The sequence below is a fragment of the Alligator sinensis genome, unplaced genomic scaffold (assembly GCF_000455745.1).
Source record: "Alligator sinensis unplaced genomic scaffold, ASM45574v1 scaffold658_1, whole genome shotgun sequence".
NCBI lineage: Eukaryota > Metazoa > Chordata > Crocodylia > Alligatoridae > Alligator > Alligator sinensis.
The window spans coordinates 2080704-2104087 of record NW_005842109.1 but is presented as its reverse complement, the minus strand read 5'-3'; the positions used below and the strand labels follow the sequence as shown (position 1 = coordinate 2104087).

General features: G+C 43.3%; 1 protein-coding gene across 1 annotated transcript in view; it reads left to right on the top strand.

Annotated features, from left to right (window-relative positions):
- UBE2J1 (ubiquitin conjugating enzyme E2 J1) overlaps positions 1 to 21727 on the top strand; it is a 39608-nt gene extending 17881 nt beyond the window's left edge. The window contains exons 6-9 of the mRNA XM_014520357.2: positions 710 to 815; positions 3429 to 3558; positions 5694 to 5828; positions 20008 to 21727. Coding sequence (XP_014375843.2) covers positions 710 to 815; positions 3429 to 3558; positions 5694 to 5828; positions 20008 to 20280 — 644 coding nt within the window. The 3' untranslated portion in view covers positions 20281 to 21727. The remainder of the gene's footprint in view (positions 1 to 709; positions 816 to 3428; positions 3559 to 5693; positions 5829 to 20007) is intronic.
- The last annotated feature ends 1657 nt before the right edge of the window (positions 21728 to 23384 follow it).

Here is a 23384-nt window from a genome sequence, read left to right as displayed (position 1 = left end):
ATGCCTGTGTTTGACAACCCCTGGGCTAGACCAACATAGTGGATCTGGCAGCTGTGACAAGAAGCTCTGCGAGCTGGATCAGGTTCAGGGGCCATATGTTTTGACACCCCTGATGTAGGTAAACAACATGTAAATATGAAGAATAAACATTTACAAGGCACAAGTATTTTAAGTGCTTTTCTGGAAGGCAAATTTGTCCCTGCCTGTCCAAAAGTGTGGATAGTCCAATTCTGTTATTGTCTGTAAGCAGGTAAATTCCTGAGCTTGTGTGCATCACTTGCAGGGTCTGAGCCTAAAAAGATAACAGGAAGGTGATGAAAGTGTAGAAGGATGCTGCATGAAACATCTTTTATGTCAGTCCTTTCCTGCCACTAGTGCTTAAGATCCTTTCTCACACATTCCCAACTCGATTAATTTTGGCCTAGCATTTCTGTAATGACTTAGTCTTCCTTCTTTGCATTGTGTCCAGTCCTCACCCACCCATCTATCGGTTGTTTCATCTTCCACTTGCCTGTATGTCTTTCACTGTTGTGTTTATAAATAACTTTTTTGTGTGTCCCAAGAACATTATTGATGTGAAATATGAGAAATTTTCTTCAGACAAAATGGAACGTTGTAGGCAAAACTCATTGCATGATTTTAGTCTAGATTAAGTAACCATGGTTGTAGTGGCTGCAACTTTCAATTTTATTTTTATTTTCAATTTTAGTAAGAACAGCCTTACTAGCCATTATTGGGTTTATGCCAACAAAAGGAGAAGGAGCCATAGGATCCCTAGATTATACACCAGAGGAAAGAAGAGCACTTGCCAAGAAGTAAGCCTTATATTTTTTAAGATGTGTAACAACTTGTGTATAAAAACAGAAACTGAAGGAGGGGAGCATTTCTTTCCTTTTTGTTCTGAATAATCACTTTATGGTTGTTAGTCAGTTGGAAGCAGTCAACCACATTACTTACTGTTACTACTGTTATTTTGTTTTAGTGCCGATAGCATGCCTGTATCATTGCTATTTTTCTAGGCTTCGTTCCCCAAATGTTTTATTCTGGAACATCAGTTTTCTTCAGTTTTCTTTTTTGAGTTTATTGAAGAATTTCTTTCTGTACATTTGCGCTTGTATCTTAATAACCTGTCATATAATATCTAAGAGAAAATAGTATATATGGCATCTCCAACTTGTGTATTTGTTACTGAGATTGCAGTGCTTTGTGCAACAGGCTTGCTTCTGAGAAAGTAGGCAGCAGAATGGAAGTTTTAAGCTTTCAGTGCTAGCAGCATCTGGTCTTGGGTGTCTAATCCCACAATTAAAGAAGTGAATCAATAGCTTTTCACCACTTCACCATGTATATCAAGGCAAGGTCCTTCGTAGCTTCTTAACTAAACTTCTTTCAAATTCGGGTTCCAGTGAGGAGAAAACTCTATTCCCATGGTGGCCAAACCGCTGGTTATGAGCCACATGTGGCATGCCGGCACAGTACTTGCGGCTCTCTGGAAATTGGCCAAAGCCCTGCCCAGTTCTCTCCTAGGCAACTCTGGGGGATAGCGCAGCCTGGCATCTCCCGCTACTCCAGCTTTCCCTGTGGGGAGCATGCCCTGAGCCCGCCCTCCTTCTTTCCCTCTGGGACTGCTGGCTCAGGCACAGGGGCAGGGACTGCACCCACACCACTCTACCCCGAGACATGCTCCCCACAGGGAAAGCTGGAGTGGCTTGGCGTTGTGTGGGGGTGGGAGTGGTCACCTCCACTCTAGGTTGCTCAGCATCCCCTTGTCCCCCCTGCTCTCTGGCTCTTGACCTTTGGTGGAGCATCAGATGTGGCTCCCAGGGTGAGTAACTCTGGCCACCCCTGCTCTGTTACCATACTACTGGAAGGTGAAATGGTTCTGTGGGACTTCTGGATATTATATATCATAATTGGGCTTAAATAAGAAATAGGGTACTTGCAAGCAGGTAGCAAAAGAAATTTGTTAGTGTTGCACATTTTCTTCAAGCAGGAATTTTCTTCTGAGAGTAATAAGACTCAAGTTCTTCCATGTTTTGCCATCCAGGAGGACTTTGAGTTAGGCATGTCAAGCCAAAAGGCCTAACTTGTCAGGAGTTGAAGAGGTTATTTGAATCTCTGTTTCTAGAAGAGGTGAAGAAGAATAAAGCTTATTTTTTGTGGCATTATGGAGTATGTTTCAGCTAGTGTTCCAGAAAGTTACAGTGAAATGTATGCTGTCTGGATTGGCACCATTTGGTGCGCTCCAGGAAATTTTCTTTTATAGATTCATAGATATTAGGGTTGGAAGGGACCTCGGTAGGTCATTGAGTCTGACCCTCTGCCCTGGACAGAAAAGAGCGCTGGGGTCAGATGACCTCAGCTAGGTGCTTGTCCAGTCTCCTCTTGAAGACCCCCAAAGTAGGGGAGAGCACCACCTCCCTTGGAAGCCCATTCCAGTTTCTAGCAACCCTTTCTTTGGAAAGACTACATCTTACTGACAAAAACCAAAATGCCCCAATGTTGTGCTTAAGTGCCTAAAACTGGCTTATATGAAATGGTTGGTATGTTACCTTTTTGCAGCTTTTTGGATAGACCAACAAGATACACAGATTAGTATTTATGACTAGAAATTAACGTAATGAAATTTAAAAAAGAAAATAGTTTCATCTTTTAACTGCTGCATCCTCTTGGTTACAGTCTGTGTGTTGCCATATTATACCACCTCTTTCTGATGCTTTAAAGAGTTGATTTCAGTAGAGCAAGTTTTGAAGCAAGACTGTATTATCCAAGGTATCACTGAACAGCTTACTCAAAAACAAAAGGCCATGGTTTAGAGGTTTATTTCCTTAAAAGTTCTTTCGTACGTAGGGGCCATAGCAGATGGCATTCACTAATAGGGCTGTGTGAAATTTCACTGGCCATTTCTTTTTGGCACTGTTTCGACTAATTTTTGAGGTTGAAACAGCAAAATCGAAATGAAACAAAGGGTGTCAAAACAGCCTCGAAATACAGCAAGGCTAGTCTGGGCTGGGCTGACTCCCCATTCTTGGCTGATCTAGCGAAACATCAAAACAGAGTCGAAGCAGCCTTACTGTTTCAACGAAGCAAAATGGAACAGCTATTTCAAATCGAAATGAAATTCAATACAAAACATGGTTTGATTGAAACCTTGAAACTCAAGGCGAAATGGAATGGTGCCGTTTCGCACATCTCTATTCTCTAATAGCTCTGAGAGCCCCTTTTGGGAGCGGAAGGTAATGAAAGAGTGAGGTGGATCAATTCATAAGTGTTTCAGTATGAAGGTAGAGTAGAAAACTCTTCTTTGGTTCCAAGAAGTCGCTTCATTAAATGTGAAATTATTGAGCATGGAAAATTCTAAAGTATGGACTGCCAGGTGGGGCATAGCATTAAGAAAATGTCAATTGAAGACTAATTTTACTTATCACCAGGTCACAGGATTTCTGCTGTGAGGCATGTGGTGTGTCCATGAAGGAAGCCCTGCTACCATTAACATCAGAAAGCTCTTCAAGCCAAGCTGACAAAGAGGCTAAGGAACTTGCCAGACAAATTAGCTTCAAGGTAGAATAGCTATTGGTATTTTTGTTATTGCTTTAATTTTAGTGTGACGTTGCTATGAGGAAACAAAAACATGCAAAGCAGGCTCATGTTTTCATGTAGCAATACATTGTCTTGTACTTCTCTAAAGATCTATTTGTAGAAGAGGGCGCAACTACCATAGATAGTGCTAGGGGTGCACCGATAGACATTTTGGGACCTGATACCAATAGCCGACTTTAAGGAGGCATATTTGCCAATATCAGTCTGATTTCTGATACAGCTGCATCCAGCTGGTAAATCTGTTGTAGTGGAAGGGGAGGGGCATAGAGGAGGGGGTGCAGATCAACACCCCCTGCAGTGAGGGAGGGAGTAGGCGGGTGGGGCATGGGACGAAACCATGGCTCGTGTGGGGGGGAGGTGGCTCCTGCTGGTGTGCACACCCCAGGAGGACAAGGGGGGGGGGGCTGTGCCCCCGGATCTGCGTGGCGTCGGACAAGTAGCCTGCAGCTGTGGGCTGGAGCTGGGGTTCCTCTTGGTAGGGGCTGGTCTTGGGGTTGGGTGGTGGGAGGGGTACAGGGGGGGGCTGCAGCCACCCCAAATTTCATCATAGCCCCCCCCCCCCCCCCCCCCCCTCCCAGCACTGCTGATGCCTGCCTGGTGCAGCCCCAGCTCTTCCTGGTGTGTGGGTAGAGGTGGGGGTTGAGCCAGGTGTGTGCCAGGTGGGCAGCGGTGTCACTGGGAGGGGGGCTTGGGGGGGCTATGGCAAAACTTGTGGTGGCTGCAGCCCCCCTCCCAACGCTGCTGCCACCTGCCCTGAACCCAGCCCCTGCTGAGAAGACCCTGGCGCAGTCCTGGCTGCAGCCTGCCTGCCCTTCCCTGCACAGATCCAGGGGGTGCACTGCTTCCCCCTCCTCCCCCCCAGTGCCCTCCAGATGAGCCACGGCTCCATCCTGCGCCCCGTCCGACCACAGCTGGGCAGCCCCTGTCCCTGCCCTACTCCCTCCCTCACCGTGGGGAGCATTGATCTGCACCCCCCACACCCTTTCTCTCCCCCCACCTCCCCTTCCTCCACAACGAACTTACCAGCTGCACACAGCTCTCCACGCTGCCGGGCTGTGTTCCTGTTTGGCCGATAAATGCCCATGCATGCATGCAACCTGTGTGCTACACTGTTGCTGTGCGCATGCACAGGCATTTATCAGCCGAATTATTGGCCTCATTGGGTCAATTTCCAATACAGCCAGTTTTCTTTATATCAGTGCCAATGCGATATTGGACCAATGTATCAGCGCACCTCTAGATAGGGTACTTTGTCTCTGGGGAAAATGGAAACTAATGTGCTGTGCAGTTCAAGCACTGGCTTTCATTCAGTTACACTGATGGCTGGAGTAACTACTATAGTAAAGTTTGCATAACTGTATTCATTCCAATCCCTGTTTTCTGTCTAGATTAGTGTCTGCCCAAAAATGTGTGTTAAAGCAAGTTTGGGCAATGCTTTTTTCTTTCTTTCTTTCTTTCTTTCTTATGAAGAGAGTTAAGCATATACTTTTTTCCATCACAAAATATTGCAAGCTTGTTTTGAACAGCTTGAGGAGACTGTAAACGGAAAGATTAACATCTGGCATGGAAACTGCTCTTCCCGAGAAGTGAGAAATAAAAAATATGGGAGCCTAAATTTAATAGAAAGCCTGTATGTGTGTAATGCATCAATAAATCTATACAAGGGCAATTAGTGCTCATCTAACCTGTCAAAATCAGTAAGACCCGGTAAGGATTATGATGTTTAAAAAAGTTAGTGTTTATTTGCAATAACATCTTCAGGGTTCCTCTCCCTTCCACTCTTTATTTCCCTTTATGGATGTTAACACCCAACATAATGCAAAAAACAGTATAAAGAAAAATTAGACCTATCTTTAAAATTTTAGGCTTTGTTCATTAGTGGGCTTTCCCCTTGTATAAATTTGAGAGTTACAACTCATCAACAAGTTTTGAAAAATACATAGTTTAAACACAATTTGCACGACTCTTTATAGTCAAAGCCACCCACTGCAGATGTTAAAACAGATGCTCTAAAATTAGTATTGTTTGGGGTTTGTTTGTTTTTTTTTAAATCTATTTTGATCACTCATTTGAAATGTACATTTGTATTTCTTTAGGCGGAAGTCAGTTCATCCAAAAAGTCTATTGCTGAATCTTCAAACACATCAGGTTTGAACCACTCTTCCACACTACCTGAACCTACACAGGACAATATAGATAGAGCATTCCAGGATCTCACCACCAGTGCTATGGTATGGTTTGTGTTCAGTAATTATTGTTAGATGTGAGTGCATGTGTAAGTGGAAACCACAGTCTGAAAATGAAGCCTCTGTTTTTTATTTATTTATTTTTTTAGACATACCTAGGTATAGTACTTTAGCTGACAAGAGACTTTGAGATTATGTAAATTTATATAGCTATGTATTCCACAGAGGTGCACAAATAAATGAATTTTGGTTAGTAAATTCTTAAAATTTGACCAAAGAATAGTCAGCAAAAGAGGTATTAGGAAAGAGTTCTAGGTAGTTGCATGCTGCAATTTTTAAAACAAAAATACTTAGTCCTAAATAATTTTACTTATTTTACTAAAAATTAGTAGTTATTTATCACTGACTGTCATTCTTCTCCAGTTCTTCTATCTTCCCCCTGTGTCCATTAACCTCTTTCCAACTTTTACCTCCCTGTGTTTATACTCCATCTCTTTTCCTTGGTGTTAACATGCCTGCTTCCAGTCACTATCCTTTCTCCTTCTTTGTAATGTCCAATATAACTTACCTTGTCTAGATTAGAACTCAAGTTGTGATATTTAGAATCTGCTGGTGGGGAGACCTGAACTTGGCAACTGGGAATCTTGAAAATTTGTTATGTACTGTTTGTTAGCTAACCTTGAATTCTAGTCTCTACAAGGCAATTTTAAAAAGCTTTCCACAATAGCTGTGTGATTTGCTGATGCTGCTTGTGCTTATTCTGATTTGTCTCGAATGACTCTGTTCAAGTCTTCTGTAGCATATAAGCTTTAATGCCTATATTCCATCCTCTTCAGCCTTTTGCTGCCTTCAAAAGGCTGTTGTCACTTTCTCCTCAATACCCACTTTTTCTCAGCTTCTGTGACACTTATAGGTCTTCCATCCTACTAGCTTGGCAGCTTCCCCTGTTCTCTTCCAGTCCCTCTGGGCTCTATTCTTGGGTTGCCTCTCTTACTTATTGGCCTTAACCTTGGGCAACTTGGTCCAGGTGTGTATGTTTTTAATGATCAGTTCTATACTGATAATTGCCAAATGATGCTCTGTAGCTTAGATGTCTCTTCTCCTTTTTCTGTTGTGTATCCCTGCCTGTCTCAGTGATATCTTAGATTGCATAAATGTTTTGGGGCAGGGAATGTTTCCTGCAGCTTTGTGTAAAACAAACAAACAAAAAAACTATCTACATGAGCAAAGTCTTTGACATAATCTCAAAAACAACATGGCCAAAATATAATTTAAAAAAAATGCTCCTCACTTCCCTCTACAAATTCATTTCAATTTATGGACATTAGGGCTGGAAGGGACTTTGTAAGATCATTGGATCCAGCCCCCTGCCCAAAGGGCAGGAATTTCTTTGTAGAAGACACCAACATCGTTTCCCTACCTGTAACGGGCCCACAACCTAGAGATCTTCAACCCTGCCCTTTTCCCTCACCCTCTATCTACAGGGTGTGGGAAACCCCCTTGTATTTTCATAATGTTTATAGAAATCGACTCCACCATTGACCATCCCAATAACCCACACTCTTGCTCAAGTGCTATTTCTTCCTGACTCATAGATACTGAGCTCACAATCAAAAATACATGCCTATCATTTAATTAAAAATATAGTCATCAGTGCCTTTTTTGTACTTGTCAATTCAGCAATTGCTTGCAAGACTCTAAATACAATAGAACCAATATGATTCTTGATGTGCGGGAAAGGGATGAGTTGCATGAGGCTTCTACACTATGTCTGTACCACTTGGGTTTCCTTATTCTGAGCTCTGGGCTTAATGAATCCATGACTCTACAGATCCGTCAATCCACTATCTGAACACAGGCACACATATGCCAATGCCAGAGAGATTGCTGCGTCCCTCAGGCAAGAGTAGTCACTGTGGAGCACAATCTGGTAAGAGAGATTCTGCTTCCCAAGAAATAACTTGTTTATTCCAGTTGGATATTGAGGAAAAGATTTGGGTCTTAGTTGTCTTTTTAATGTAAAGGTACCACAAGATGCCCCTTACAAATTTTTTTCATAGTGTAACTGAAATTAATGTCTCTCTCTTAACTAGAAATTTAAGGGAGGAAGGGCCAAGATTTGATATAGATGAAGCAAGGTAAGGGGATACCATGAAACAAAAAGCAAAGTGTGCCAAATATCTTAGAAGCCATTTTTAAAAATAATAGACATGAGTGGTTTGGCCAGATCTGACTGGCAATCTGAGCAATTTAGGAGTTGTATGCTCTGACTCCCATTCCCATGCCTTTAAATATAAAACCTTCCGTTCACTCCTTTTCCATTCCATCTTCACTAACATGCTATACATTTTCTTTCAGAATTGCAACAATCATTCATTCCAATAATTTGTTTAAAGGGTTATGGCCAGGCCCCGGCAGGATGCTATGATTAGGGAGGGGTTTAAACTCCCATTCTGGCCTGAACAGTCCCTAGCCGGGGTGTGTCTGGAAGGGGAAGAAGAAGCAGCCCTTGCTGGGCTTCCCTCAGCCCCCTGTTTGCTGCTCAAGGGGTGGGAAGTGTTGCTAGACCCCTGGCTAGCGCTCTGAGGCAAAGGGTGGGGAGCCCCTACTTGTGTGGACTGCATGGATCTGTTGATGATACTGAGCTTTTCAGCCTTCCTCTCCCTGCTTCTTAATATCATCTGCTGCAAACTGACAGGCACTGCATTCACTGCAAACCAGGTCATTTCTCACACCTCTCTCTGCCCCTTGTTGAACACTGAGAGCAAGCCAGCAGGGAGCTTACTAGAATGCAAAGCTTATCAGCCCATCAAGAAAACAAAGCCTCTCATTAGTTCAAGCTCTTCTTAAACAGCTTTTTGCAAAGCATTTTTAAGGAAGAACGGAGGGACATTTACCTGCTGACCTGTTGATTATCTCCAAAAAGCCCTAAGCGAACACTATTCTATCTGCCTTTGTTGGAGAGGGAGAGGCAAGCATTAGCTAGAATGGGGGTGGTGTGATTGACCAGATGCTGGCTGGCATCTCTGCCCGGGGGAGAGAGGAAGGGGGGGATCCCGGCTTGAGCAGCGAGGGGTGGGTGGGGCAGGGGGGAAGCCAGGCAGATGCTGCAGTCACCACCTCCTTCTCAGCTAGCTGGAGCTCTGGCTAGGGTGGAGAGGGGCTGAGCCAGCCTTGCTTTCTAGAGCAGACAGCCCAGCCCAGGGCTGTAAAGCATGCTGTGGGACTCTGATTTAACTTAAACCAGGAAGGGGTGTGGGACAAGTTCCATAAACTGGTTTGACCCAGATCAGTTGAGTCAGATACTACATTCAACTAGGTTTATCTTAAACTAGTTTTGGCCGTTTTGAAACTAGTTTATATGCACTGAACTTATGTTCTGCTACAGATTTAAACCAGTTTCTGATCACTTAAACTGGTTTATGTATATCTTCTGTCCCTAGCCTTAGAGAGAAATAAAAATGTCATACCTGAATTCCACTCTTGTCCTTTTGCATATTGTACCAGTCTCTTACCACCGCAGAGCTCTTGTGCAGAGTCAGACATTTTTCTAGATTTGTAGCTTTTTGTATTATCTAACCAACAGGTATATCTTTCTGTTTTTATGACTTCTGCAATAAATTTGACTAAAGAAATGAAAATATTAATTCTTAATATTTTTAAAATTATGCAGTTTTATAATACCACAAGGTATAATGCTTATATAACCCATCCATTTTGGAAGAGGATTGAGGCCTGGTGTTGGACTGGGCAACTGCCCCTGACTGCTGCAAATGCAGTCTATATTCACTGATAAATTGTAGACAAATCCCAGATAAGCTGTTTGTTTGTTTTTTTCAGCCATGCTGGTGCTTCAGATTGGTTAAAAAAAATAAAAGCATCAGACCAGCTGTTGCATCTTGTAGGGCACTTTTAAGCTATGTGGAAATGGAGACATGCTAATAGCATGCTTTTTTTACAAAAAGGAGTTTTGGCAGGTTGATTAGGTTTATAATGAACCATTTGGTTTGATTGTTTTCATCACAGATAATAGCTCCTAAGAGTATTGAGTTAAAACCAATACCCAGAACTCATAGAAATAATCATCATAGTGTTAGTGTTTTTCATTGGAAAAGAAAACAAATTAAATATTACTTCAGTAATTCCCATTTTTAGTGTCACTTTTATTCAACAGATTAGTGGTTATACGACAATCATAGTTGAGTTTTCGGAGCAGTCAAAACACATAAAGTGATAAAGCTTTCCACTTAGGTAAATATTTCCATTTTTGTGCACGCTGGACTGCTAACTGTGAAAAGTAGATTAATATTTTAAGGGATCAGATTGTCCATCTCTTTGCTGGTATTACTTCATTGAACATATGCTTGAAAACCTGCCCATATTTCTGAGCCACTGTCTTTTGGGGAATACGAATCGGTGGCTAGAAGCTAAGCAGAAGGAGAATGAGTTGTGAAAGTCTGCATTTCAGGACTTGATCTTGCTATACTCACTTAAGGAAAAAAATCATGTTAAAGCTAATAGAAATATACCCCTGTCAGTGATGGGAAGATGGGGAGCACCTGGAGCCCTGGTCTAATGGATGTATGAGTAACCTCATGAAACTTGGCTCCTGCTCAGTTGGTCTATATACAGAGGTGAAGTTTTTCACAAGTTGAAGAGCTTGCGGGATCAGGGTCTTAATTTTTAGGGACTTAATTTTGCCCTCTCTTTTCAAGGATCATTACTGTACATATGTAGGGGTGATGGGAGGGTTCCCCCTTGTTGGCTAAAGCAGTCATAATTTAAGTTAAGGGTGGCTGACCTGCAGCACATTGGCAGCCTCTGTGTGGCATGCAGCAGATCAGGGAGGGGATAGGCAGCACAGTGGCAGGGCAGGAAAGCATAGTCAGGGAGTACCGGTCTGGAACAGGGCAGGAGAAGGGGATCAGAGTGCCACTCAAGGAGGGTGCAGGGCAGATCTGTGGCATGCCTACCAAAAAGGTTGCCCCCCCAGTGATTTAAGCCATGGTTGTGCCCAGGTTTTCTTTTTTTTCCAAGTTGTTCTCAGTTTGACACTTACCATGCCAGTTCGTGCAGCAGTTTGAGGATGAAAAGAGCAAATCTGACCTGATACCAAGTCTTTGTAATGTTTGTGCAGTTCATCTAGGCATAGCAGGTTTAGCGGGCCTTTTTCTAGGTCCTCGGTTTCTACTATTTGGCACAGGGTAGGGAGCTGAATTCTTGGTTCTGGAGTGTTGTTTGGGGAATCCCATCTGTGGGCTGTTTGTTTATTGTAAGCTGCTCTGGACCTTTGGATAGGGTAGGATATAAATCTAAAATAAATAAATAATCCTGGAGCTGATAGGTGTGGAATAATCTTTCATAATGGTTAGAGCTCAGTGCATTATCAGCTAATCCATATTTACATCACTCCAGATGTCTCCTGAGGACTGCAGGCAAAAAAAAGTGTAATAATCACGTTCCCAGCAAGTCAACATTGTGACTTGCTAGGAGGGCATAACAATTCAATATCCAGAGTCCTGTCACCAACTCTTCCCTACCCCAGCCTCCTACCTGCAGATTGGATGTCTCAAAAGTGGCAGATGTTGCTGATCCCATCCTGAAAGAATGCACGTTAAATTTTGGTTGATTATTCCCCATGCTGTATTTCTCAGTATTACAGTAAAAAGGTATCTAGTCAGGTTGCTCCTATACCAGTGTATCCTTAAAGGCCTCTCTGCTCTGTGTAAGATGAAAAATGTTTCTTACATGTTGGGAAATCATACTGGTTTACCTGGGCAGTTACTCTAGTTTTCTTGTGTGCTATCACATGCATACAAACACCTGCCTTTATGAGTTTTGATACTTCCTTAACCTTCACCTCTACTACTTTCAAGAAGTTTTTGGAACTTGATACCCCAGAAGAGACTTTACTAACCCTAAAAGCCACAACAAATGCTGCCTTAAAGTTCTGCCCTGCAAAGACATACCTGGACTGGAGCGGGGAAGGGAGGGGCTAGGAAAGAGCCAACCCATAGGAGGCCTTAATATATGTAAATATAATGCAGCTGGCCGTAAATCTTGAATATTCTTGGTGCCTAGGCTTAGAGGGCATTTGTAAACATGTTTGCGTTGCAGCGTTGGGCGCTTTTAAGTGCCCAGCACTGCAGTGCATACAGTTGGGTAAGTGGTGAAATGTGTATCAGCGCTCAGAAGATGGCAGCAGTGCACTTTTGAACTAAAATACCTCAAAGGTGGTTTAGTTCAAAAGTGCACTGGCACCATTTTCTGCACATTGACGCACTTATAACTGCATGCAGTGTAGTGCAGTGCGTGTCAGCTCATGTGCGGAGCAGACTTTATTAATCGAGTCTGCTCCCACCTGCCGGATCTCTGGCATGTCGTGGGTCAAAATGGTATGTGTGTAAATGCCCAAAGTCCGAAGCCTCATCTTCAGAAAGTATGAGCGTGAATTTTACTTGTAAACAGTGTTAGCTCTTTGAATCTCCTGGAATGGATATATGTAATGTCAGCCATAGTTACCATATTTACTTCAATATAAGATGACTATCCAATAATTAGATTCTATGCCTGGAAAACCTGTAAATTTGTTATAATTTTCCAGGCATAGAATCTAATTTATTGGTGGCTTACCTTGAATTTGTACCTTTACCACTGCTACAGTGGGGAAAATGAATCTGGGGCTGGGGGAAGGGAGTCAGGTGGCTTCCTTACCCACTGCTGCCCCAATTCTTCTCCCCTGTTGTCCCTCCCCCTCACTCTTATGGTCAAACCCTGCTCTCCCTGAGCACATGGAAATGAGGGGCAAATTTGAAAACAATAACTTTGAAATAAACATGCCTATAATAATTTGCATATAGGCAAATTACAATGGGTACCATGGACTCAGTTCATTTTACCTCCTTTTTTGAAACTGCTGCAAATTTTAGCACAGGTACTCCACAAACGCACTTTTAATCACACTTTTGTACCTAGTTATGTACAGTGCAAACTTTGAACCTCTCCTTGGACCGAGACCTTGTAGTGGTGGAGAGGCTTGTGTGTCCCAATGATCCTCAGACCTATGTCGCCTGGAGTCTCACACTCCTGGCAGGGTCACCCATGGCGAACAGACCTGAGGGGAGGTTCCAGACAAACCACGGTCCAAACCCCCAGTCCTCAATGGGGGATCAGGTAGAAGAAGAAGTTAGGATCTCAGTGGTTGTTAAGACAGAAGAAGTTTGCACCAAGATAGAAGTCAGTTAGGGCATTGGTTCTCAACCTTTTTCATTCTGGGACCCATTTGCCAAGATTGATGGCTTGTCTTGACCCACACCTCCCTGGCCCTGCTGGTGCATGACCCACAGTTTGCTGCCAGTGCCCCTCACCTCCAAGCCACAGCCCCGTGCTCCCCCAGCTGCCCCCGTCCCACTTGGGTTGGAGCACATGTAGTAAGTGCGGGCCCCTGCATGTATGGACACTGGCCCCATGCTGCCCGCCCAGGCACACAGCTCCCCGCTGCCAAGGACCCGCCCCTACCTCCTTCTCCCATTGAAGGGCCAGTTTCATTCTCCTTGCTACTCCCCCTACCGTGCTGCAGCCCCGCATCTGGCCACTGTCTCCTGTGTGCACGCATGCGCACACAGATGCACACCCCACCCCACTGCACCCTGCCCCCACCCTCTGGACAGTCCCCTGGACTTCCATCCCCCACTCCCCATACACTTACCTGCATCCAGTGGCTGGGGCTGCTTCCATGACCCGGCCTTGCTGTATGTTGTTCATATGCATCTGCACATACAGATGCACATGTGCCTGCTGCCTCCAATTGTCCCAAGCAGCGCTTGTAGGCAGGAACATTGCTACCTTGCAAGGGGAAATCTGCGCTTTCAGGGATTTTTTGGGGAGTTCCTTGCAACCCTTTCAGATATTCTTACAACCCACTTTTGGTCATGACCCACAGGTTGAGAAATGCTGATCTAGGGTTCTCCCTTGCCACTGGGCTCAGATCTCTACCTCTGTCAAGATTGTGTGGTTGCTATTTTTATGCATCAGCTTCCTCATGTAATGTTAAACAAAGTCGCATGTAGGCTTCTACCACAGGAAACAACACGTTCTCCTGTACCACCTTCCAAAAGCTCTGTGGCGATGCCTGAGTAGTGATAGAGACAGGACTAGTGAATCTAGCAGTCTCCAGCCATGAATCTGCTTACAGGCAGCAGTAGCCTGATGGTTGTGTTACACCTGGGTTGAGGCAGGAGTGAAATTTGGCAGCTGCTACCATGACTGTGAGAAGTCCTGTTCAGGATCCCCTCTGCTCCCTCCTTTATGGAGAATGGGCTAAAAAAGGTGCCTTAAACCTAGGCTGTCTTATCTGCTCCTGGCTGGATAACTGTGTCCCATGGGATCACTTTCTCTGGGGTTGAAACATCATCAGAAGACAATGATTTTTGTAACCTGGAACATTTGCACCTTGATAGATAACCAAGACAGCAAATGACTAGAAAGAAGAACTGCCATCATCTCCAGGGAACTAGTGAAATGCAACATCAACATGGTAGCTCCAAGTGAGACGAGATGACTGAGGGTCAGCTGAGGGAAGTCGGTGGAAGCTATACCTTCTGGAAGTGGAAACTGGCCTAGGACAGATGCATTTACGCATCAGCTTTGCTATCAAGAATCAGCTCACCAGTCAATTTACAGAGCTCCCTTTGGGGATTAATGAACGTCTTACGATCCTCTGTACTTAAGCTCAGCAACTACCAGTACTCCACCATCACCAGTGTGTATGCCCTCATGCTTGATGCTGACAATGTCAAAGAGCATTTCTACTCAAACTTTGACTAATACTGACAGGGAGGACAAGATCATTCTCCTTGGTGACTTCGGTGTCAGTCAGACATTACCTGGGACTGTGGAGTGGCAACGTTGAGTAGGAAGAAATAGGAAAAGCCAACTCCACTGGCATCCCTCTGAGCAAATGCATGAAGCATGGTCTTGTCACCATCTTCAGACAGTATAACACATCTGAGACCACCTGTAGACACCCTTGTTCTGAGCACTAGCACAGCACCTCAATTATTTTATTGTTAGAGTCCACGATTGAATGGATATCTGTATTACATGAGCCAAGCAAGGAGCCAATGACTGCTGGATGACAAGCTATGCATGATACTAGTCCAAAGCTGAACGGCTCCTGATTGTCAATGTACCTCATTGAGCTGGGCCCGACCTGAGTCAACAGATTTCAAGCCATTAGCACATGGATCCATTGGGATGGGGGAGGGCATCTGGAGTGTACAGGGGGGAGGGCATCTGGAGTGTGTGTACGTACACACACACACACACACACACACACACACACAGAGCTCAATGTGTGTGTGTACACTCCAGATGCCTTCCCCCTGCCACAATGGATCCATGTGCTAATTAGCCCCCTTGTCATGAGTCCTGGAATCCTCCAAAAACTTATATGTAGATGAGGTGCAGGGCAACCTGGTCTGGCTCCACCCCCGGGGGGCACGCTAATCATATGGGGGCAACAGAGGGATTCTGGATTAACTATTTGGGGCCCCATTTGGTGATGTTTGTCAGACATTTAAGGCTGTAAGAATGTCTGTTTTTTATCTACAATTCCAGAATGCTTCTGACTCTTAATGTCAATTAACACAAAAATGAAATTAGAATGATTAGGGAAGAGGCAGAATGGCACACAGCTTGGTTTCACCCCAAAATGTACAATTTGTTATTTCAGGTAAAATAGGAAGGCCTTGCTACTCGGGACACCAAATTCCCCGCATTTTGATACTCCGGGATACAAAGCTAGAAATTAGATTTCTGAAGGAAATGATAGTAGTGGATAAGCACAGAAAAGGACAAGTTGTTCCATCCCGAGCTGAACTAATCCATTACTCCTAATAGCCCCTGCTGGGAGCAGCACTTCCATCATTAGCATCAGGTTTGTCAGCATGTCTGTATGGGGCTCTGGTATCCATGAGGATCATGGCAGAGTTCATTGGGGCTGCATAGATTTGAAGCTCTATGTTCTCATTAGATTTTTCACTGGAAATATCAAGTAACAAAAACTTCATGGTGAATTTCCGTGTTCCTAGATCATTACCTGGGAGGGTACATTGTGGCTCATGTATATTAGAATTTCTTTGCAATCCCTGGCAGTGCTTGTTTTCTCTGCTGTTACTTTTTATTGCAGGAAAAAGCTCCTTGAATAGTGATTTCTGTATTTCTACATAATTGGAGAGCAGTCATTCTAGGGATTATAGGTAATAATCAGGGATCCAGGTTTTCCGTTTTCCACGGAAAAACAAAAAGCTGCCACAGATTTCCCCCTTTTTAACTAGATTTCTCACTTTAATGGAGAAATGCATGTATTTTCCACTTTTGCAGAAAGCTCTGTGCAGGCTGGCACAGTTCCAGCCTGCAAGGGGCTGGGGGGAGCAGGAGGAGGGTGGTCAGGCAGGGGCTGTGCCATGTGCATGTTGATGCACATGGCTGCCAGGCAGCCTGCAGAACAGCTCCTGGAAGTAAGTCGGGGGGTGGGGTGGATTGAGGTCCTCATAGAGAGGGAGTTGGGCAGGGCTGGGGCTGAGGCTGCTGCCCAGCCAGGCACTGCTTGGGGTGGCCTCGGGGCCCTGGCAGGGAGTGGGATGGGGCTGTGGGCAGCTCGGGAGGGGGTGGGGCTGGCTCTCCGCCACTGCACACACTCCCAGTGGAGTATGTGGGCCCCCCCCCCGATTTGTTTCTGGGGCAGGTGCAGGCTGTCTGCTGCAGGCTCAGGCTCCTTGCCCTGCTGCCCTCCCCCAGGACCTCCGCAGTCCAGCACGCGGGACCTGGTGTGGCAGGGCAGAGTGGGGCCAAGCAAGGAGACTCATTGCTACTGCAAGCCCTGCCGCCCTGGAGAAGCACCCTCTGCCCACCTGGCAGCAGTGGGGGCGGTGGTGCAGGTTTGTGCTTTCACTGCTGCTGGGTGGGCAGGGGGTGCTTTGCCAGGGCAGTTCAGGGCTTACAGTGGCAGTGAGCTTCCCTGCCTGGTCCCATTTTGCCCTGCTGTGCCAGGTCCCACCTGCTTGGCTGTGGAGGCCCTGGGGGCAGAGCAGGGCAGAGAATCTGAGCCCACAGTGGACAGCCCACCCGCCCTGATGGGCTCCGCTCCGCCTGTGCTGCCTGCAGGGGAGGGGAAGCTGGCTCTATGCTCTCCTCCCCACTCAGGCTGCAGCAGCTGTCACCTCCCATGGGCGACAGCTGGGGTTTGGGCGCTGCTGTAGCGGGCAGGGAGCTGCAGACCTGGGTCCCTGGCCCTGTAGCTCTGGCAGCTGGGGCCCCCCTCTGGCAGGACTGGGGGGGTGGGGGGGTTGTGGTTAGGGAGTGAGGGACACTAACAGGGCTGGGGGGCTTTGTCTTGGGAGTGAGGGCCTGGACCTGTGTCCTGGTGAGCGAAGGGGGCAGGGAGAACTCTGATTTTTCCATGATTAAAAAAACCCCAAAATCAAATGTCAAAATTTATAGATATTTAGAATGTATTTTATTATAGCGGTTGAGACACTGGTAGGCTTCCAAATTGCTTTAAAGTTGTAAATATATCAATAAAACATTGTATAGGGCTGTTTTATTTTAATCACGGATTTTGGGGTATTTATCAGAGAATTTGTGATTTTATTTATTATTTTCCCAACAGAGAGAACCACGATCCCTGGTAATAATTGACTCCTTCCTCTGCCCTTTATGCACCCAGTACTCACTTTGATTGGTTCAAAGTTGCTGGGCTTTGTTGGGATCCTTGTATTTCTGTAAAAATACAAATACCTGTTATGTGGCTACATACGCCTGATTTTATACTCTTTCAGATAGTGAATAATTTTCCAGGGGAGCATGATTTTCTGATGGAAAATTCTGTTGCTGGAAAATCAATTTTCCTCTTGACAACAAGAAAGAAGCAAAAGGTCAGAAATTCCATTTCATAACAGTTTGATGCAGCACAGGAAGAAAATGTGGTTGTATTGCAGGTATCTGCAGCTCTTATCCAGCAGACTTGCTTAAGCAACTGTCCAAAGCTGACAGGCAAATTGTTGAATAAATGCAAATAATTACATTACTAGTTCTTTATTGGAATCCAGAGGCAGGCAAACAGTGGAAGCATGGCAGGTAAGGGTTGTGAGTGCCTGCACCTCAGCCAGTTATGATGCCAGCGACAGGCTGGGAGAGTTAGGTAGGAGGATGTCTGCTCGGAGTGCTTGGTGGGAGGAGCCCAGGGCTTGGAACAGGGAATCTTTTGGATTTTCATACGCATAATATTCAGTTTAGGTTCTTCCCTGGGTTGGAGCAGCGGACATGTGTGAAGCATAAATATGGTTGACACTCCTCTCCATTTCTGTACACTTTGAATAGTTGCAATGGTTGAAGTACCAAGGCTGTGCTCAGACATGTGGCTATATCAGTTAGAAGGGTTTGCCATCCTGTGTCCTGACTTTTGGATTTCCTTTCTCTAAACAGATTTGAGTAATAAGTAGGGCTAGCAAAAATCATATTTGCAGACCTGTAGGAAAATCCTCTCATAAACACCTGGTTAGAATGAGGAAGAGATTCAAAGCAACAGGCTTCTCCCACACTTTTACATTGACTTTTTTTTTTTTAAACAATCAGTTATTAATATGATGCTTTGCACGCTTATCTGTTGTTTTTCAGTATTTAAATATCAAAAACAGAGACATGTTAATAGCCCACTACTGCAGTTCTCCAAAGTAACCAGGCATATTGTAGAACTTCTTGGTATTTACAAGAGATGCTGTGGTCTGTGAGCCAAACAATAGATTAATCCCCCATCAAGTTTATTTTTAGTTCTGCAACAATTTTCCTATGACATTTTTGGAAGTCACTTACACTTGTTTCTTATGTAGTCAACTTAGAAAAAGAGTTTGCTCAAACTTGCTAGGGAGCATTGTGGTGGGGGAGGGAAGAAGTAATTTATTCTGGTTTTGTGTTTTTCTTTCACTTTTTCAAAATAGCCCCTGATCAGTTTGGGAATTGAGAAATACTTTTATCCTGCGTAATGGCTTTAATTTCTGCCTGCTTTATTGACAAAGAATTGCATCCCTTTTTTTTTTTTTTTTTTTTTTTTTTAAAAAGTCCTGCACCTGAAAATTGTCTGTAATTAATTTTAAATGCCTACTCATTATAGTTGGTGTCAGATGAATTTATTGAACAGACTGTGGGGCACCAAAACATCAAATACTGCTAAAAAATTTTTGTAAGTGTTTTACATTTTAGGAATGCTGAATCATCTTTTTAAAAATCAAGTTTTACTGGTTGTCAGAGACACAACTTCACAGATTTGAAAGCTTGAGGTATCTTCAAGGTTGTAAAAAGATCAAAGCAGATTGGGACTGTGGTTGTAACCTTAAATGTGGACACATGATCACTTCCATCCCGTGAAACCTTCTTAAGTTAAGAAAGAAACTGGTCCTTCAGTGTCAAAATTAAAGGTCATTATGGCTTCAACTGAAGAAAATTGTTAGCTGTTGCATATGGAAACAGCCTGATTCTTTTTGAACTACATCTAACCAGTAGAGGGCAGCGGGTATCTGTATGTGGATACCCAGTGCTTTGTACTTCTTTCTGCTGAATTAAGTGGCAAAGAACAAAGCAAAACAAAACATGCACCTTGTTGGCATTAACAAGAGATGGAATTGGGCCAAACCAGTAATAATTTGGTTTCATTGTAACAGTTACAACTGGTTTTCTTTAAATACAGCAGACACCTGAATTCTCAAGGGGCATTAACCATGTGAAAAGTCTTGAGAGTTACTAGAGCTATTTTTGAGGTATAGCGACCCAAGCAAACATTACACAACACAACATTTCAGATCAAGGTAACTTTAAATAATAGATAACAATTGTTTGATACTTTGTTCAGTTTTGGAGAAATATTCTCTCACCTGAAAATTGCTTTTTTAACTCTGACAGAAGTAGATCAGCATCGAATCTTGAGATTCGGGCAATTCGAATTGGGGACAGTGATCCAAATCAATGAATCTATTCACCGTCTCTGATTCAGGCCGAATCCGAATCGAATAGGGTCCACTTCGCACACCTCTAGTAGCTGTCTTTGGATCTCCAAATTGTCTGACAGTAGGCTTTGTTTTTAAATAAAGTAGGTTGCTAGTTTTACATACATTCTTGCATTTAAAAAACAACCCTAATATTCATCTTTTTCCCCCCCCCGCCCCTTTAGTCTGAAAATCAGAACAACTCTGCAACACCCAATCAAGAGCATGCCCAACCTGTATCCAGTAATACCTCCATGAGCCCTCGCCAGCGCCGGGGCGCCCACCAACAGAGTCAAAGAAGGGCACCATCTTCAACTGACTTTAATCGGGTCCAGCAACCAAGAGTTAACACAAGCCACACTGGTTCAACTGTTTTGATCATTCTTCTGACTTTAGCATTGGCAGCCCTTATATTCCGACGGATATATCTGGCCAATGAGCGTATATTTGAGTTATAAGGGGTTTTTTTCTGTCTTAAGAGAAGTGACTTGAATGATTCATTAAACATTCTGTACTGGGCATGACATGAGAACTGTTTACAAAAGATTACTTTTCGTATTTACTCTCAAGTCCTGATGAATGTTAATATGCCTTTAGGGTACATTACTTTATAAGAAGGGCAAACCTTGCCATTTGTATGAATACTAACAACTGTTAATGATCTGTGAACAACCCCTATACACATGGAGAAAGAATTGGTTGAATATTAAGAGAATATGTAAGGCTAACATTTACTGGCTAAAGGAGACAGTTAAAAATGAGACTTTGTAATTTTTTTTTTTATTTTATTTTGTGAAAAATTAAATACAGATAGTCACTGTATCTAAGCTAGCATAAATTTACCTTGGAGAAGGGCTTTTAAGATGAAACATGGTCTGTTTGCTTTGAGTGAACTCTTAATTGAGTAGGGGGATGTTTTGTAACCACTTTTATTTATCAAAAAGCAGTTTTTTGGGGGGAGGAGGGATAGGAAAAGTGTAGGAAATTGTAATTTCTGTGGCAAAAAGGGGCCAGAAGAGTGTTTGCTTTATTTTTTGTTTTTAATTTCTTTGGAAGTTAGATTGGATAATCTTATACAAGATTTGAATGTCATCTTCTCATACTTTCAACTGTATATCTTGCTTTTTTAAATTTGAAGATGTTATATATAACTATTACTATTGCAATAGTTATAAATATGTAATATAATTATTTACCCAGAGCTATTGTCTTTTAATTATTTCATAAATATACAAATTGCATTAAATTGTTTCATATGCAGTTTTATTTACTGAAAAGAACTTAAAATTTTTCATGCTGAAACTTTGCAATACTTGGGCAAGCTTGAGAAGTATTCATGAGTTCCTTGAGTATGTGTTTATTGCAAACCAAACCTCATTGACTGGCACATCATTTATTTTCTTTTATCTTGATGCAGAACTGCAAGAGGAAGCTTTAAAAATCAGCAACTTTAAGTATCTTTCTAATATAAAGATCAAAGCATTTATGATGCTTCATTTTCCGTGGTGTTTTTACAAATAGAAGCAATGGGGTGATCACTTTGAGTGTACAGGTATAATTGATACGGTCTAAAACTTCATTTAAGAGACACAAGAGACTTGCAAATTTGCATATCTGCTAGTGCTCATTAAAGCCTGAATTTTACTCTGTTTCTCAGGAAAAATATAATCTGTGCTGTAATCAACTCATTTTTCAAAATATACTATATGCTGATGTATTTTGAAGTATTACAAATAAGTAAAACTTCCATTTTTGAAAATTAACAAACATGTATTTCATTATGTGACGTGATTTTAAAACTTGCAAAATTTGGAAATGGGTAGCTTGATGGTTATTGTGACTTACTGCTGTCTTACTGTACATACATCAAAGCATTCTTGTTTTAATTAAACATTTAAAAGTATATAGAACATCCAGATTACTCAGCACTTGCTTATTTAAATCTTCTACTGCAGCCATTGGTAGGCTGGAGTGATAGAGTTTGGGTCAGAGCCAAGAGGGCAGGTGCTAGGACCTTGTTGCTGCCACTGGTGCCACCACTACCTTTCCCCATGGTGGCACAGGGAAAGCATGCACCACTACCACTTTTCTCCAGAGGAGCTTGGAGAGGGTGTTCACAGCCAGCACAATTTGCTGTGGCAGTAGGGGAAAATGACTGCTGCCAAATGCCACCAAAGCGCATAGATTGGTGACTCCTATACTACAGTTTTCAAGTCTGGAAGGAGGTCATACTCTGGTCCTCTATTGCAGGGGTGTCCAACTCATCAGGTCTGGTGGGCCAGATAAATGAGCTGATGGTTGGGACCACAGACTGGCTGAGAAAACACCACGTGCGAAGTGCATCCCAGACTGGGTGGAGCAGGCAGCACGATTGGCACCTGTGCCAGAGCAGGTACCACGTATCCACTCCAAGCCCCATGAGCAGCTGAGGCCCAGATAAAAGAGCTCTGTGGCCCAGATCTGGGCTACAGGTTGGATCTTTGATGCCCCTGCCCCTTAGTAAAACAAGTAAAAGTATGCTTCTTTTAAAAGTGTTATCTTTTATTAGCCCAACAAGATTTTTCCAAAAAAAGAAATTCTAATTGCAAGCTTTTGGGCACAAACACCCGTCATCAGGCATTGGAGAAAAGATTGTAAAATTTCTCCTAGGCAGAAATGAAAGTTCACATTTCATAGGATTTCACAGAGGGGTCAATAGATGGGAAAACTCTGGGCAGGCAGTTCTTAGGTGGTAAGGAGTTTTTAGCAGGCTAAGAATTGCCTGCCCAGGGGAGTTTTCCATCTATTGACTCCTCTGTTAAATCCTATGAAATATGAACTTTCATTTCTACCTAGGAGAAACTTTACAATCTTTTCTTCAATGCCTGATGAAGGGTGTTAGTGCCCGAAAGCTTGTAATTAAAGATTTTATTTATTTATTTATTTATTTTGGCAAAGATTTTGTTGGGCTAATAAAAGATATCACTTCTACCACGAGCCCTGATTTTGGGGGTTTTTTTTCTCAATACAGCTACAACCTGAATACTTGATCAGAATGTGTTGTCAAAAAAGCCAACATGGGGTCTATAGATTTTAAAGAAAGTAGGTTGGGGTTTTTTTTGTCCTGGTTGGTAACATTGTTTGAATGCACCTGCTGCAAACCTGGTCAAAGCCTGGGCTGAGGAAGAAAGGTTCCCAAGGACAGTTTTGCAGATTGTTCCCTTGGGAGATGTGCACTGTGCATAATAGTCCAGTATGTTGCCAGGGAGACCAGAGGTGCTAACCAAACCTTACTCCAACCCTTGTGTGGCAGAACATCCTTGCTGCTGCTGAACAAACCCCCAGCACAAAGGTAAGGGCAAGGTTTTATTTACAGTTAGTAAATAATGAACCTCAAACAGGCATCTGAAACCACCTCATTATATTAAAAAAGTTGTAACTTTTCATATTTGTTTCAAAATATTGTAACAGGTGAAGGGTCCAATCCTGCAAACACCTACTTGCACAAGTAATGGCTCGTTGTTGTTGTTGTCTAGTTTTACATCTTGCTCTATCCAGAAAAGTTCAGTGGCTTACAATAAAT